The 18676-nt window shown below is 41.6% G+C and overlaps 1 protein-coding gene across 1 annotated transcript in view; it reads left to right on the top strand.

Annotated features, from left to right (window-relative positions):
• Nucleotides 1–18676, top strand: part of LOC144752040 (relaxin receptor 1-like) — a 998955-nt gene that overhangs the window by 914795 nt on the left and 65484 nt on the right. Inside the window, exon 14 of the mRNA XM_078639991.1 lies at nucleotides 2382–2611. Within this exon, the coding sequence (XP_078496117.1) occupies nucleotides 2382–2611 (230 nt within the window). The remainder of the gene's footprint in view (nucleotides 1–2381; nucleotides 2612–18676) is intronic.

The raw sequence follows: 18676 nt of genomic DNA, 5'->3' as shown, positions 1-18676 counted from the left end.
CACACAAGAAGCCGATGACAACAGTGGGCGCTCTCCGCCTTGCAATATCAACACCTTCGCCGCTAGTAAGGGCCCAGGACCGTCCCCCCCGGGAGGCTTACGGAGTCTCCGGGCGTCGGATCCAGGACCACAGCAACCGGTGCGTCACGCTGCAGCGTCTTCGGCGTAGGTAGTTAACGAAATCGCCATTCGAAACAACCAAATTTTGTCCCAGTTCGGGAGACCGGACGCAGCCCAAGTCCCGCAGCCGATGTTGTTTAACTCCAACCCGGATGGGGTAGAAATCGAGGCCCCGGCTTCCACGCTGAGGTAGGCCGAGAATGAAACACGGCGTATCTTCGTCACCCGATAAGTTGGAAATTTCGGGATTGCACCTTCAGAGTCAGGAAAACCTCATGTGCACGGGAGTCCGGTGTAAGTTCAGGATAAATTGCAGGATATACGAGCTGCTGGCGGAGGTCAGCGGAGCCGGGAGCTTACGCTGCCATCTTGCTTGCTAGCGTCTCAGCTCCTCCGGGAAGACATTCTCAATTTGCGATTAGCAATTAGCGAATCGCAAATTGAGAATGCGATTTCAAGGGTGCAGGGGTGTCCAAAGGACACCCTGTTGCACCCTTGAAATCAATCTGTGCACATATGTTGTGCACACACATGCTCTAAGGGCATGTGTGTGCACAACATGAAACTTTGAAAAATGCACAAAAGTGCATTTTTCAAAGTTTTCGCAAATTACCATGAGGTTCAACCTCATGGTAATTTGCTCCCCCTAATTGCGAGTGCCCCCCTAGCACCTTTATTGTCACCTATATTTCATTTCTTTTCACACTACACTTTTTTGGTTGGAGTGGTGGCTGCTGATGATGAGTACCTAGGCGGCAGGCGAGTACCTTCCTGCAAAGCCTCCATGGTGTTACTCCCGTGAGGCTCCACCACTCCTTTTCTCACATTTTTTCTTTTCTCCTATTCTTCTTCTCTACCCACTCCTAATACCTGGGAAGGGAGGGAGAGCTAGTTAGGAGACACAGTGGATTCAGCGCATCTTCTTTTAATGATATTACCATAAAGGGTGTGCCCGGTCCAGTAAATAGCTGGCCAGATGATGATGGCTACAGCTCCAACCCAATAGCTTTGTAGGTTGGTATTGATCAGGAACAGTATACTCACCATAAGAACATTTAACATAGGGCCTGAATACAATCTTGTCATCCGCCCTATTACAAGTTTATAGGATATAATGGAATTTTAATTTGGTGAACGGGATATCTGTCACGTTTGGGATGGAGTAACCCAGTTCTGTTCTGATATGTCAGCTACCATCGAACTCCCAACAGCACTTGTCACCCAACAATGCATATTATTCATTCCTGTCTGAACAGTCTTATGATTTGCTCAATCCAAACAGAATACATTGGACAGACCCTAAAATACCCACATGCAATCAACATAGATAAAGTCCTCAACAGCAAATCTCCCTCATTACCAGTTAGCACAACATTGCAGCAAACATATCGAATTGGCTAGAAATTACAGTCTAGGGAACAGTCTCTTCAGACCAGGAAGTTGACAAACATGGTCCAGAATTGCAAATTAAGTAGAAAGTTGCCAAGGTTTTTCCTCAATAACTTCCAGAAATGTTGTTTTTGAATTGTATGATCCTTTTGAACTTCGCAAACTGTATAAAGGTATTTAAAACAAGAAATACCGGAAAAAAAATCTGATAATGATAATTCTACAGCAAAACAGCTTTTGTTGTCTAACTAAGCGTTTTATTTGTAGGAAAGATCTTCCTTTAGTGGAGTATGGCATAATTGACAAGCTGGGAAAAGGGTATCCTTTTGAAAATGCCCAGTCTGTGAAGTTATCCATATTCACCCAATAAGGGTCCGATTCCTAAACTATAATTAATCATTTACTCACTTAATCTTCAGACAGCTCTTCGAGTAAATTTTCAACTATCATTGAATTCACAATGGATCCAACCTCCTGGGAATCTTCTTTCAAAGGCACAGACCCCACCTATATGAGATGTTTGCTCACACTTAATATTATGCAATACTGGCATGATTTTCAGTGTTAATATTCCCATTTACCAGCCAAATTTAATTTTTTGTGAGTCGCAAACATGAAGCTGCATGTGTAAATTGCTCTATTTGCAAACGAGGCGAAGCGACTGAAATTTGCATGTAGCTTTGTAAATCAGCGGCTAATCAGCGGCCCTCTCTTATGTTTGGCTACGGTGCCCACAGTTTGTCCATCACACGCCGCATTACAATTGCTTCTCCAGTGCTCCCTAGTTAATTAAAGGGAAAGATGGAGCTTCTTGAATTGTGATGCAAAATGTTGATCAATTCTCCGTTAAGATACTATGCTTCCCATTTCAGATACTTTAAGAAGTTCCAGTACTGCAGCTACGCCCCTCACGTCAGAGCGTGCAAGCCGAACACGGATGGGATCTCCTCCTTCGAAGACCTCCTGGCTAACATCCTCCTGCGGGTCTTTGTCTGGGTCATGGCGTGTGTCACCTGCTTCGGGAACATCTTCGTTATCTGCATGCGCTCCTTCATTGTGACCGAAAACTGCCAACACACCATGTCAATCAAGTGTCTCTGCTGTACGTCAAGTGGAGGTTTCTGGTGAAGCCAGGAGGTTTGCATATGTGTACAATGACCGTGCTTCCTGACTCTTCCTCCTCACAGCTCCTGCTCCCATAACTCTACATTTGTTTCCCTCTCTTGTAGCTCCTCCTAGGTTTGTGTTCTAGTCATCCGCCTTCTTATTGCCGTTCTCCACTATCCTATTAACCTCTTACTGTTATTCTTCATTTACACAGTTACTCTTTCCACTTCTCATTTTCCCTTTACACAACCACCATTCACCTCTTCCAACATAATTGCACTTTTGTCTACCAAGATTCTCTTTCCAACATGTCTTCCAACATTCTCCAACATAACACATTCTACAAATGCCTTCCATCATTCTCTGCGACTCCCTGCCTTCCAAAATGTCTTCCACCACCTTCTACCGTTCCATCTCTTCCAAAATGTCTTCCAGCACTCATTGCCCACCAACAATTTTCAATATGTCATCCACTATTTTCTAGTGTTTCCATACCTATCAGCACGTCTTTGATAACCTCTCCCATCCCACGCCTTCAAACGCATCTTCAATCATTCTTTACTATCCCATTCAGTACAGCATGGTTCCACTCTTTCCTACCAACCTATGCTTCCCACCATTTGCAGCTGTGCCCCAACCTTCCCCCCCTTTTGCAGCCGTTCCCCACCCTTCCTATCAAACCTCAAACTTCTCTTTCAGTCTTTTTTATATGCACCCCATTATCACCTTTATTTATTTACTTGAGTTTTATATAGCGCTCGCTAGACCCGGAGGTATCAAAGCGCTTTACTTGAGGAGAGTTATATAGGTTGCAAGTTACATATTTTTACAGAAGGTACATCAATTACAAGTTACATCCGTTGGTTCATGGCATGTAGAAGGGTAAGGGGGTAATGTAAAAAGGCGACGGGGAGAGAGATTAAATGGAACAAAGCAGGCAGGGGGAGAGAGAGATTCAGGGGAGAAAGGAAAATAATAGGGGAGGCAAGCAAAGATTGAAGGAGGGAAGAGGTGAGGGAGGGGGTAGGAGGCACAGCGAGGAGACCAGGAAGTAAATGTGTCTGATGTCTGGCTGGTTGAGAGACAGCTCACAGTGGTAAAGGGATCATTCCCAGTCTCCCATTATGTGTGAATCCCTTGTCGCGGTGGAGTCACTCCGCGGGGTCGCTGAGACTCAAGGGCATGGATGCTGGATCCCTCCCCAACAAGGGGAGAGGAGTGCTTTGGTCACCGGCACACTTAGAAGAATGAAGGAGGAAAGAGGAGTGTGAGGGGGTAGAAAACACAGCGTGAACACAGGGTCCGACTTCCGGCAGGGTAGGAGACGGTTCCCTGTGGTAAGGGGATGAAGCCCAGTCCTCCACTGTATGTGACTCCCTTGTCACTGTGGACTCTCTCAGAATGTCAATGTCTTTAACTGTTCTGTTGCAGCACCACTGGGCCCATTTACTTTGTCTCACTTTATTTCCTGACACTAAACATCCGGGTCATTTACTTGGTCCTCCGATGGATCTTGAATCGTGCCAAGAAGCGTTTGGATATAGGGGATCCAATCCAGTTATCCAAGGAGGACCTGGAATTTGTTAACTGACCTACTAACTAGTAATTAGATGAGTATATGTAACTCTCAAAACTACACTCTACAAATGAAGAATTAATACAGCTATACCTAATATCCTGAAGAAATGCAGTCGGACTAAAATCATACAAACCAATAATTCAGTTAGAGCCATGCAGAATATTAACATAAGAATCTGATGCCCAGAGATCACTCTGTTTAGATTCCCATTTCTCATTAATACTCAAATTGGAATGCACAATCAATAATTAAAGATGAGACTTAGAGAGACAGAAACAGGATTTGAGGATGGTTTCATTTTACCAGTAAATTTAGGAAGAGTAAATACATAAATTTCAGAAAATTCAATTTAGGAGTGCAGCATAATTAAATGTATTCTTTTGAAGGGCCATCAATGACCAAATCTCTAGAAGAGTTCAGAAAAGGATATGCACCATCTCAGCTCAAAGGTTCTCTCCCATGAGGAAGAGAAGTCCGGAAATAGCGCCCACAGCGTATGTGCCAGCCAATAGAGTCCTCCAGGAATGAATGATGTGTCTCAGTCAGCTAGAGAGATGTACAACCATTTTTTGCAAACGAGAATTTTGCGAAATGTGGTTTGCGACTCGCTATTAGGAAGGGGCGTGGCAAGGGAGTCTCTTCCTAATAGCGAGTCTATCAACAATGTATGATTATTTTGCGACTGCATTTGCGGTCGCAAAACACTTGCAGTTACCACCTAAATCAAGTAGGTGGTAAGCCTGAGCTGCTGAACTGAATTACACCAAATTTGGCAATAAGGTAGCTCTTGCTTAAGAAACCAACCTTTTTTTTAAATGGTGTAAATCCGTTCAGTAGTTACTGAGAAATTAAAATAATAAAAATATTGATATCTGAGGGCCAAGGAGGATTCGCAAACCCTCCCAATCACGTGCTTCATTCTGATTGGCTGCCACCACTCCAAACCAAAATGTGTCGGCAGCCATCTTGTGACTTGGTAGTACCGAGTCTCGAGAAAGTAGTAAAAAATAAAAAGATAAAAAATATGAAAAGGGGGCAGGGTAGAAACACCCTGGCCCCCTAGACCTGCTAGCGGCCCCATGGGGACCCTAGGACCAAAAAAAAGCTTTTTTTCATACATATTCAGCTGAATTTGCGCTAGGTGCGCAAATCCGGCTGAAAATCTTTTTTTAAAACTCCTGCGCTTCGTTTCTTTAACCCCTGGGTTGGCCAGGTCCCGGGGGCTATGGGAAAATTACATGCAGGGGCTTGTGGGGGACCCCGCAGCCCCAGGGACCACCACCTCCACGGGGCTTTTAAAGAAAAAATGTGTGGGGGGCTCCTGCCCCCCCACACTGCCCCGGGGATCGCCACCTCCCGGTGCATTTAATAATTTTTGGGTGGGGGCCTCGCGGGCCCCCTCCCCATAGCTTCAGGGACCACTACCTCCCCGGGGCTACATGATTTTAGTGCGGTGGCCACGCGCCCGCCCCCGCAGCCCAAAGGACCACCACCTCCCCATGGCTACTTTGAAAACCAAACATTGGGGGGGGTCAAGCCTGTTAATTAAAATGTGGGAGTCCATTGCGGATGCCCAGCCCCGGGGACCACCACCTCCCCGGGGCTTTAATCAGTTGGGGGAGGGCATGCATCCCCTCTCCCGTAGCCCGAGATGGCCCTGAGAACCGCCACCCCCCAGGGCCGGCTGTTGAAATGTGCTGATTACTCAATGAAAAGAGCTGATTACTCAAACCAGCGCTTTCAGGTACAGGAAACCTTATGTGCAATGAGTGGCTGACAAAAAGGCTTGTAACATCAATAGCATCTTAAAAACCTTGATGCTCCCGGAATAAAACCCACAGTGGCATAAGTACAGTGTAATCTTCGAGGTATGAACAGATTTTCCATTACAATAATGGAAGCTTACTTTTAAGCATGGGCATAAAATCCGTTCCGCTCGCGGATTTTGCGGATTTTCGGTAAATTCGCAATTCGCGAACACTCGCGAACTTGCCGAAAATTCGTAAAATCCGTGCGAAGCGGATTTTTTGCTTGGTCGCACTTGCCAACTAGAATACTATACAATTTCGCGGGAGTAAACACTTGCGAACACGTAGATGCGGCGGGCAGCGACAATCTCGCAATTGCGAGATTGCAAAATTTGCAATTTCGCACAAGAAATCCACCAGCAGGCAGCATAAACCTTGAAAATTATGATTGTTATCAGAATAACTCCTCAGGTTGACATTTGCCTGCACTTTTTCTTTGCAAGGAGTCCATTTTGGGGGGTGGGGGTGGGAGGAAGGAAGTGCACCACAGTCTCCAACTTCCTGTTCCTGTCCACCAGGCTCCTCCCAGTGTTTTCTTCATGTGCTGGTCACTTTGATTTGGATCTTGACCTGGAAGGATGACTTTTTGTGGATGCTGCTGGATATTTGGATTTTTGCAATACTGAAAGCACTCAGCAGGTGCAAAAGTTCAATCTTATCATTAGTAACCATTCCCTGTAGTGCTTCCTGAGGGGCCCCTTCAGAGTTCATTTGCCTACTTGCAACTATTCTATGACCCTGCTCTGACCCTCACAGCAGGCTCAGAGAATAGCTACAAGTATACAACAAAGGTCCTGTTAAAAAAATTACACTGCAACAGAAAGCAATTACAGACAAAACTGAGAGCACTCAGCAGGTGCAAAAGTTCAATCTTATTATTAGTAACCATTCCCTGTAGTGCTTCCTGAGGGGCCCCTTCAGAGTTCAGTTGCCTACTTGCAACTATAGGCCACAAAGGTCCTGTGAAAAAAAATTGCACTGCAACAGAAAGCAAATTACAGATAAGGAAGCAGGTGCCAGCCAGACTGGAAGTTTAAATTCAGTGACACATTAATCAACCCCAAATTAATTCATGTCAGTTGAAGCAGGGCAGGTGTGCTTGCTTTTTTTCACCCCCATAATCTACAGTCAGTGATAAACCAACCAGAGGGTGGCAGTGATGTACCAGAGGGTGGCATGGGTGTACCAGAGGCTGGCAGTGGTGAAACGGAGGGTGCTGTGAACCTGTGATGATGAACCAGATGTAGAAACAACACAATTGCGGCCGTTGCGAGCCGACAAGTAAGTTCGCAATTGCGAACTGGTACAGAACACTCGCGAACTGGCAGAAATCCTTGCGAACACAAAAAAAAATTAAAAATCCGCAAATTCGCGAGAGTTCGTGGATTTTGCGGATTGCGAATCCGTAAATACACAGGTTTGCGGATTGCCAATTCGCAAAATCCGCCCATGCTTACTTACTTTAAAGGTTTGTTACCATGAAATTAAAAACACCACTATGGGACTAAAATGCAATCTACAGACACTCAATGATGGCGGTGTGAAATAATGAATGGACTATGGTGAAAGTGCAGTCCTTTCTTGCTTGACACTAAGGAGGGGGAGCAAAATGAGTTATTTAAACATTTGAATGCTACTGATCTGTTTAACTAAACTGAATTTGATGAAGGCCAGGCGGCTGAAACGTGGACTCGCATTTGGTTCCGGTGGCCGGGCTTACCTTTGAAAAAGTGCACTGGTTGCATGAAACGCGTCAGGACTGCCCGTAGCTGCTCATTAAAAATGGTTTGAAACCACAGTGTCACGAGCGCGGCTCATTCCTTTCTGCAAGGCAAGGGAAGGTATTGTGTTCATATTCAGCGGCTTGGGTTCCGCCGCAGAGCAACGCGCCGCCAGCAAGTGCGCCATCATTACCCATCCCTGAACCATGTTTGATGATTCGGTAATACGAACAGGGTAACGGACGCTGCCACGTACCGGAATGTGGCATGGTCCCTGTCAGCCTCGAAAATAGGACTGAGAAGGGGTAAAACTGTACAGGATAGACTTTGCTTCCTGGGAGACAGCATGAAAAATTGTGAGGGACTGCCACCACTAATTGGGGATTATCATTGAGACTAATGTGAAAGAAACCACGGATTCCAGCATGCACCAAAAACTGAAAATCTAAAACGTACCACCAGAGGGCTGCAAAACAATCAAATATATGAACATTTCCGTGGACTTGCATTTGGTTCCGGTGGCCGGGCTTACCTTTGAAAAAGTGCACTGGATGCATGAAACGCGTCAGGACTGCCCGTAGCTGCTCATTAAAAATGGTTTGAAACCACAGTGTCACGAGCGCGGCTCATTCCTTTCTGCAAGGCAAGGGAAGGTATTGTGTTCATATTCAGCGGCTTGGGTTCCGCCGCAGAGCAACGCGCCGCCAGCAAGTGCGCCATCATTACCCATCTCTGAACCATGTTTGATGATTCGGTAATACGAACAGGGTAACGGACGCTGCCACGTACCGGAATGTGGCATGGTCCCTGTCAGCCTCGAAAATAGGACTGAGAAGGGGTAACACTGTACAGGATAGACTTTGCTTCCTGGGAGACAGCATGAAAAATTGTGACGGACTGCCACCACTAATTGGGGATTATCATTGAGACCAATGTGAAAGAAACCACAGATTCCAGCATGCACCAAGAACTGAAAATCTAAAACGTACCACCAGAGGGCTGCAAAACAATCAAATATACGAACATTTCCGTGGACTCGCATTTGGTTCCGGTGGCCGGGCTTACCTTTGAAAAAGTGCACTGGATGCATGAAACGCATCAGGACTGCCCGTAGCTGCTCATTAAAAATGGTTTGAAACCACAGTGTCACGAGCGCGGCTCATTCCTTTCTGCAAGGCAAGGGAAGGTATTGTGTTCATATTCAGCGGCTTGGGTTCCGCCGCAGAGCAACGCGCCGCCAGCAAGTGCGCCATCATTACCCATCCCTGAACCATGTTTGATGATTCGGTAATACGAACAGGGTAACGGACGCTGCCACGTACCGGAATGTGGCATGGTCCCTGTCAGCCTCGAAAATAGGACTGAGAAGGGGTAACACTGTACAGGATAGACTTTGCTTCCTGGGAGACAGCATGAAAATTTGGGACGGACTGCCACCACTAATTGGGGATTATCATTGAGACCAATGTGAAAGAAACCACGGATTCCAGCATGCACCAAGAACTGAAAATCTAAAACGTACCACCAGAGGGCTGCAAAACAATCCAATATATGAACATTTTCGCGGACTCGCATTTGGTTCCGGTGGCCCGGCTTACCTTTGAAAAAGTGCACTGGATGCATGAAACGCGTCAGGACTGCCCGTAGCTGCTCATTAGAAATGGTTTGAAACCACAGTGTCACGAGCGCGGCTCATTCCTTTCTGCAAGGCAAGGGAAGGTATTGTGTTCATACATATATATATATATATATATATATATATATATATATATATATATATATATATATATATACAAATTACCTACTGGCGGTCGCCAGTAGGTATATATAGTTAGGATTTTTTCCCTATGGGATTTTTGAAAATTCTATGTCTAATAACTTTGGTGTTTGTGGACGGAATTGGCTGAAATTTTCTGGAAAATGGAACATTTTGTTTCTGAGCAGCCCTTGAAAATTTGGGGGGGGTTCGTCAAGGGGGGGCCGAGAAAAAAGGGGGGTCCCAAAACGTGTTTTTAACATTGAGTTTTCCATAGGGCGGTTGGCCTCACTTTTAGCCCGAACGGCTGAATGGATTTGCACGAAACTTGGCAAAATTGTAGGGACTGGTAGCCCGATGTGCCTTTTGTAGGTCTCAATATATGTGCTCCAGTGGATTTTGAGAAATTAACGTTTAAAAAAAGATATATATCTGTAAGCGCGCTCCGGTCCGCGCCCCGGTTCGCGGACCGGGGCGCGTACCGGAACTTCGCGTAGCGAAGCTGATTGGCTCTCCGGTGTCTGTCAACATTCTAAACAGTCCGTAGCGGCCGCCATCTTGTCTCTCGGTAGGATTGAGAGACAAGAGGAGGCCAAAACAAAGGGGGAAATGACCATAAGGGGGCATAGTAGATCCTCCCTGACCCCCTAGGTTTAATGTGGAGGCTTTAAAAGGGCCCCGCGGGGCAAAAAAAATAAAAAAAAAAATTGTTTTTTTTGCGTGGGTAGCGCCCGGTACGCGAACCGGGAAGCGTTCTGGGCAGCGTACTACAATGAAAAAAGAATGAGAGACTTTTCAAATGCAGTATGTTAATTGATTGTTGGTTTTGTTGATTATTTTTTATTTTCTTTATTTTTTAAGCATTTTTTTTTATTGTGATTGTGTTTCATAATTTATTAAACTTTCTAACATTTCATTGTCAGAAATTTCATAATTATCATGGAATATACATTGTAGTCTCTGAGGGTGTAAAATGTCCTCATTTGCAAGGAGGTTATCTACTGCTTGTACACATTGCAGTAGTTCATTGTCCCAAGTTTCATCGAAAAATTCAATGTCAATTTGATCAATTGTATCAATCAATTCTTGGCTGCTCTCTTGCAGGTCCATTTCAAAAGAAACTTGGTTTTCGCCTTCCATTTTGCCTGAAATTTGGATTAAAAAAATATATATTAGTAGAGATAGGGCAATGTTGGGAATAATTTTAGATAGGCATTTTTTATCAGTGAATTTATCTTTGGGCAGTGTATAGTATCAGAGTGGAAGTAGGAATTTAAAAAAGTGTATGTGATTTAACGTAAGTAAATTCATAATTATACAAGAGAAGCCTAACTCCATCCATAACTATAACAGAGAAGTCTCTCTAAATCTATAACTACTACAGAGGGATAGTATATATCTATCAGAAAAAGTTTACCATATTAACTTATAGTGCACAATATACTTCAGTTTTAAAAATAAAAACTTACCTTTAGAAAGAAGTTGAAGGAATTAGTGAAAATACTATTGAAATGTACAGCAAGAAGTAGTAGTCAAAATGGCTGTGTTTTCTTCTCTTCCTTTATATATATTCAGGTATATAACCAATGAAATGTCAGGTAAAAAAAGTAGAAAATGAAAGTAACATTTTCATTGGTTGTCAATTCCAACACTTCAGATGTGTTTTGTGAAGTAATTTACCTCAGGGTATTTAGAGAGGTCTACAGGCTAAATGACTAAATGGAATTCCAATAAAATTTGTGAAAATGGTAGGGATTGGTATGTAGTATTAGCTAATCTATATTTGGTGAAATTGTCTCCAGTGGCTTTTCTGTGAACTACTTTCCCACCTTTTTTGATGGTGCGCTTCCCAGGGAGCGACCCGGTACGCGAACCGGTGAGCGCCCCGGTACGCGAACCTTAAGCGTTACGGGAGTTCACCATTTTGTGTTTCGGTCGAATTAAGATACAAAATGGAGGGCAAATAATGTTCAGAATGGGTAGAAGGGGCCACGGTAGACTTATCTTGACACCCTAGGTTTTGTGAGGGTGGCTGAGGAGGCTTATATGTGCGGAAAAAAATCATTTTTTTAAAAAAATTCGCGAGGTTAGCTCCCGGTTCGCGTACCGGGTAGCGCCCCGGGGAGCGTACTTTGTTGAAAATTAGTGAAAAATGTTAGAGTAAAATAATAATTGTGAGTGATTAGATGTAGGGTAGCTCTGAGAAGAGCTTTTGGGTTTATGGTACATTTAGGTACTTATAAGTAGGTACCAATGCACATTCTTAAATTCAGAGTGAAAACTCTGTTGCCCTCATCTGAGAAGTGAACTCCATCTCCTCTGTAGATATCTTGCATGTAGTAACGCAAGTTATTGTTGTACAGGGAGCCCATTCCATGGTCTCTCATGTAAGCTGAAACAGATTTGTTTACATGCTTCCTCGACTTCTCAATTTGTGGACCAAATTGGTTTGACCACCTCCATTTCTGTCTTTGGCATATATTTGAATATACCAAGGCAGTCTGAGGAAAAAGTGCCATCAATTGCTCAAAGGTGTCCTTTAAAAGCATTTCCAGACCTACCCCAGTCAAAGTGCCCAAGTCATTACCTCCACAGTGCACAATTAACAGGTCAGGTTTGGGCAAATGCATAAAGGTTTTCACCAATGGTATCAATTGGTGACATTTTAATCCTCTGTGGCCAAACCACTTAATTTCCACATCTTGTAAATTGAGGTTAGGTAAATTCCTGTTTTCAACGTACCTTTGAGCCCAGTGAATATAACTATGTCCAACAATCCAGACAGAAAACATGGTGAGAGAAGGTTCTCCTGCAGTCAGATGAAGTGTGGCAATGAAATGGCAGTTGAAAAAATGAGAGTTTAAAATGAAAAAAACTGTGGAGTTTCTGTGTTCATGAAGCAGTAACAGTGATTGGTGGATTTTGATTGCTGAAAACAGAAAGTTAGGGTGCACGGATGTGTTCTTTGAAAGATGTATTTTGAATGGTCAATAAAAAATCATTAAATGAAAGAATGCACTGGATATGCAGGTGCACTGAGAGTTCAGAGTTCAATTGCAACAAAGTTGTGTGAACTTGCAAACACCAGAAGTCTTCCAATGAGGTGGTTGCCATGCAGAAAAGGCATGAAATGGCAGAGGGGGGAAGGGTTTTCATTTGAAAAAAAGTGAGGGAAGAGTTTTGATTGGGTGACATGAGAGATATGTGTGAAGATTTACAGCATTTCTGTGCTTTTGATAGCTGCAGACTCTGGAGTGCATACCTTTTGCTCTGCTGAAGACAAATTGGTGTGTTTCTGAGACTGTTTTCAAACTCAAAGTATTTGCTAAGGTGAGAAAATATTTCTTTAATTTAGATAGAGAATAGTGTGCTTTAAGGAGAAAATTATGAATTATGTGGCGCAAATTGCTTGTAAATATGATCCCACATGTGCATGGAAAATTTAGATTTTGAATGTTTGTGTTACATAGCCATGTTAAAAGTGATACAAACATGCTGCAAAGGCAATCAAAAAACGCTTTTATGTGTCTTAAGGACATTTTAAGTAATTTTCCCATGTGCAGTGTTTTGAAATTATGATTTGAAAATCGTTTTTGGGGAAAAGGAATTGTTTTTAAATTTATGACAAGGACATAATGGTGTATGCTTCTTTATACGGCAATTGACTGTCCCTGATGTTATTTTTCCCATTTTAATGTAAGACCTTTCTCTGTGGCGCAAGTTGCTTGTAAATATGCTCCGACCTGTGCATGGGAAATTTAGATTTTAAATGTTTGTGTTAGATAGCCATGTTAAAAGTGACCCAACCATGCTGGAAAGGCAATAAAAAAAACTTTCATGTGTCTTAAGGACATTTTAAGTAATTTCCCTGTGGGCAGTGTTTTCAAATTATGAATTGAAAATCGTTTTTGAGGTAAAGGAATGTTGTTAAAATTTATGTGCGCCATATGCCCACAAATTTCGTTTTCAGGGGTGCAGCAGGGTGTTCTTGAGACACCCCTGCACCTTTGGAAAAATTCCTAATTTGCGATGAGCTAATTGCTAATCGCAAATTGCACCTTCATTCCTATGGGCCTCCTGCTCCATGGAAATGAATGGGTAATTTGCAATTAGCAATTTGCTCATCGCAAATTAGGAATGGTAAAGAATCGCTATTTATTCCTTAAAATTCGCTATTTTGGAAATGCAAAATAGTTATATGATACATATGGCGGTTAATGTCTAACAAGATAAGAAGCTTAGGGATACATTTATGATGACTGGCGCAATGAAGTGGACATCACTTACTTCATTGGTAGAGCTTTACATGTATTATGTCCTCTGTATTCTTCATCAAGCGTAACTTTAATCTGCAATCCTGAGTAGGCCTCACCTTAAACAAACCTCTGGATAGGCCACACCTTATCGTCATCCTGAATTAATCATTTAAAATGCTAGGGACAGATTTATGATAGGTGTATGCCTCTTTTGTGCCACTTACAAAACACTGTCCACGGGGAAATGACTTAAAATGTCCTTAAGACACATGAATGTGTTTTTTTAAAGCGTTTGCAATTTTTTGGGGTGACTTTTAACATGGCTATGTGACTCAAACAGTCAAAATCTAAATTCACCATGCACAGGTGGGAGCATATTTACAAGGAATGTGCTCTATGGGGAAAGGTCTTATAATGTAATATGGGAAAAATGACATCAGAGACACTGAAATGCCTTATAGAGAAGCATACACCATTATGTCCTTGTCATAAATTTTAAACCATTACTTTTCCCCAAAAACGATTTTCAAATCATAATTTGAAAACACTGCACATGTGGAAATTACTTAAAATGTCCTTAATTCAAAATTTGCTATTCCTTATTTTGCGATTGCACTGAAGGATTTGCAAATTTTGCGATTCCTTAAATGCAATGTATCAAACAAAAAATATGTAAAAAATGATATTAAGGATTTGGAAATTACCACCAACTTCTAGTTTGTGGTAATTTGCGAATTCTTTTCAAAAAGCATTTTTTTCCAAAAAACAAAAGGTGCCATATGACGCCTATACATGTCCTTAGGGCATGTATGTGTGCCATATGCCCCCAAATTTCTTTTTCAGGGGTGTAGCAGGGTGTTCTTGAGATACCCCTGCACGCTTGAAAAATTTCCTATTTTGTGATGAGCTAATTGCTAATCGCAAATTGCAACCTTCATTCCTATGAGCCTCCTAGCCCATGGAAATGAATGGGTAACTTGCAATTAGCAATTTGCTCATTGCAAATTAGGAATGGTAAAGAATTGCTATTTATTCCTTAAAATTTGCTATTTAGGAAATGCAAAATAGTTTGATGGTACATATGGTGGTTCATCTGTAACAAGATAAGAAGCTTAGGGATACATTTATGATGACTGGCGCAATAAAGTGGACATTACTTACTTCATTGGTAGGCCTTTACATGTATTATCTCCTCTGTATTCTTCATCGAGCGTAACTTTAATCTGCAATCCTGAGTAGGCCTCACCTTAAACAAACTTCTGGATAGGCCACACCTTATCGTCATCCTGGATTAATCATTTAAAATGCTAGGGACAGATTTATGATAGGTGTATGCCTCTTTTGTGCCACTGTGCGTCACTTTTATGATGCAGCGGCGGTGCTAATTTGCAATTAGCAATTTGCTCATTGCAAATTAGGAATGGTAAAGAATTGCTATTTATTCCTTAAAATTTGCTATTTAGGAAATGCAAAATAGTTTGATGGTACATATGGTGGTTCATCTGTAACAAGATAAGAAGCTTAGGGATACATTTATGATGACTGGCGCAATGAAGTGGACATCACTTACTTCATTGGTAGAGCTTTACATGTATTATGTCCTCTGTATTCTTCATCAAGCGTAACTTTAATCTGCAATCCTGAGTAGGCCTCACCTTAAACAAACCTCTGGATAGGCCACACCTTATCGTCATCCTGAATTCATCATTTAAAATGGTAGAGACAGATTTATGATAGGTGTATGCCTCTTTTGCGCCACTGTGCGTCACTTTTATGATGCAGCGGCGGTGCAAAAGATTTGCTATGAGGCGACAACATTACAAATTGATGCATTTAGGCAGATATGTCATGGTGTAAAAAAAACGTACCACATGAAACCGATGCAGCAGTGATGCAAAAGATGCACCATGTCGCAAGACAGGCCTCACTTGGGGCCATATGTATCAAGCTAATTAGCATTCGCAAAGATCAAAATTCTACGAATTTCGGCCTTTGCGAATGTTAATTAGACAAATGGTATGTATCAAACAAGTTTGATGCAAAATAAGGAGTAGCAAAATTTGCTATTCCTTATTTTGCAATTGCACTGAAGGATTTGCAAATTTTGTGACTACTTAAATGCAATGTATCAAACAAAAAATATGTAAAAAATGACATTAAGGATTTGGAAACTATTGTGGTAAATTGGTGGTAATTTGTGAATTCTTTTCAAAAAGCTTTTTTTCAAAAAAACAAAAGGTGCCATATGACGCCAACACATGCCCTTAGGGCATGTATGTGTGCCATATGCCCCCAAATTTCTTTTTCAGGGGTGCAGCAGGGTGTTCTTGAGACACCCCTGCACCCTTGGAAAAATTCCTAATTTGTGATGAGCAAATTGCTAATCGCAAATTAAACCTTCATTCCTATGAGCCTCCTAGCCCATGGAAATGAATGGGTAACTTGCAATTAGCAATTTGCTCATTGCAAATTAGGAATGGTAAAGAATTGCTATTTATTCCTTAAAATTCGCTATTTAGGAAATGCAAAATAGTTTCATGCTACATATGGCGGTTCATCTGTAACAAGATAAGAAGCTTAGGGATAGATTTATGATGACTGGTGCATCACCAGGGATGTGTCAGTCATCCTGCGCCGCTGTTCCGCCACCCATGGTGTGCTGCATTTAGAATGCGGGGCATCATGGGGCAAAAATGGCACAGATGCGTGACGTATCTGTGCTGTAAAGGTAGTGATTGCTGGAGTTGTATCGTAAGTGCGATGCAGCTCAAGCAAGGCTCAGGGGTGCCCCATCTCCACAATGTTGCGTCAAGACCTATGCCTGCTTAAAGCAGGCGCAGGGTTTTGACGAAGCTTTCTCCTATCTGATTGTAAATACGGCACACCATGGGTGGCAGAGTAGTGGTGCACGTTAACTGGTGCATGCCTGGGGATGTGCCATTTAACATAAATCTGCCCCTTTACATTTAAGTATGTGCAGGACACACAGAGTCGGTGAGGCTTATCCAAGGTTAAGAAGAGATGAGTCCTGTTCACTGAAAATTTAGACATAGTCTTCACCTGCTCAGCATTGATGGACATGGCTAAATAATAGCTGCAAAATATTACTCTTGTTAAACAATTTTACTATTATAATCTCTGAGATTTGTCTCTTACTCTGCAACATCTCATTGTTGTTATCTTTCTTTAAAGATAAAGACAACCTCAACATGAGCGACAATCTGCAATCAGTTGATTTTGACCTCATCATTGAACTTGTAATTGAAACATCAGTGGATGTTTATCCCTTGGATGATTTAAATCCTGAGGATGAAGAAGAGCGTGATGAGGATGCAGATTTGTCCGAATTATATGACATAGGATGGGAAGCTGACCTGCTTGAGCCTATGGAAATATAAACATTTATTTTTAAAATTTATAATTAATAAAAAGTAAAAAGGTAAACCGTTTAATTTAAAAATAAAGACACCTTCAAAAGCAGGTTATGTGTAGTGTCTTCAATAAAATATTAAAATATGCTCATAAAATTAGATCAGATTCACATATAAAATAGCACAGGTAACATAAATATAAATGTCATTTCTTTTCTGCTATTTCTGTATTGTAAATTTGCAAGGACTAAAAAATCTTCTATTTAAAATGTCAAGTAGTGTGTTAAGTTTTTGATCACTGTTATTGTTTTACTGTTTGGTAATAATGGTTAATAACATTTTTTATTATATTTTACCACAGATTCAACTGCAGATCATTTCAAGATTTCACCATGCCAACAATAGAAAGACAGAGAAAGGCTGCAAAACGTCAAAGACAGCAGGTGAAAGAAAATAAGCAGCAGTCCTCTAACAAAAAGATTTGTCAAGTCACGAAGAAAGCACCGGGTAAGAGCACAAAATATTTCATAAGAAATATGTGTAGTAAAAAAAATATTACTACAGAAAATGTTTCAGTCCATAAAACGAGAAGGAATTCAAATGGAAAGGAAAGGCCAATGAAAAATGTTACTGCTAGAGCAAGAGATAACTCTGTGCATGATAGTAGAAGGAAACAACAGTTTAGGGAGATTCGTAAACGAATGTTCCGCAACAGGATAATTGGCAATTTGTTAAAAAATATTAAGAAAGGTCAACAGAAACTGGTTTTTTATAAGAGAAAAAAAAAAGTTGAGAAAGTTATTGATCAGGCATTTGAAATTAAACGTAAGTTATTTATTTTGATAATCAATAGAATTAGGAAGCTAAACAAGGCAATTTATGATTTCAAAAGAAATAGTAGATGGAAGAGAATAGTTAATCGTAGTAATTTTTGTGAAGTTTTTTCTGGAGAATGGATGCATAGTTCAAGCTGTGAGGCATTTTTTAATGAGGAGAGTTATTTCCAGGATAATGATTTGGTGCATGCAGTTGACACCAGTGGTCGTGCTTATGAAGTGAAAGATGGTTGTCCAGTTGAAAAAGAAAAACTTGTGACAACAGAGGCAGAAGAGGTGTTAGGTAATGAGGTTTTAGGAAGACGTGCTAAGGGTCCTGTGTACACCTGGAAGTGTAGTAGTATTTGCAGTGTGCGACAGGATTCCATCAATTTGCTTTGTGATTTTGTACGGTCATTTAATAAGAAAAGTTTGAAGCAGAAAATAAGGTTGTTGCAAGAATTAGATCCTTGCAGAGTAAGAGAAGTGACAGGTTTGCATGGTCATTCACTGGCTTGTCTTTCCAGGAGAGTATGCCAGAGTGTTTTTCATCATTTCAGGATGCTAGCAGTGCATCATAATAAAGTGAGGAAATTAGTTAGAATGTTGTATTATGCTAAGAGTCCAGCAATTATGCTTAAACAATTATGCGCTGCTCTTTTGCATGGTTCTGAAATAGATGTGAAGAATATATGTGAAGAAATTGAGTTTTGTTACTTTGGAAGTAAAGAGGAGAATGTTGAAATTGAGCAAG

This window comes from Lissotriton helveticus, chromosome 4_2, assembly GCF_964261635.1.
Source record: "Lissotriton helveticus chromosome 4_2, aLisHel1.1, whole genome shotgun sequence".
In the NCBI taxonomy this organism is placed as follows: domain Eukaryota; kingdom Metazoa; phylum Chordata; class Amphibia; order Caudata; family Salamandridae; genus Lissotriton; species Lissotriton helveticus.
Note: the sequence above shows the minus strand (reverse complement) of the source record. Positions and strands in the feature narration are given on the sequence as shown.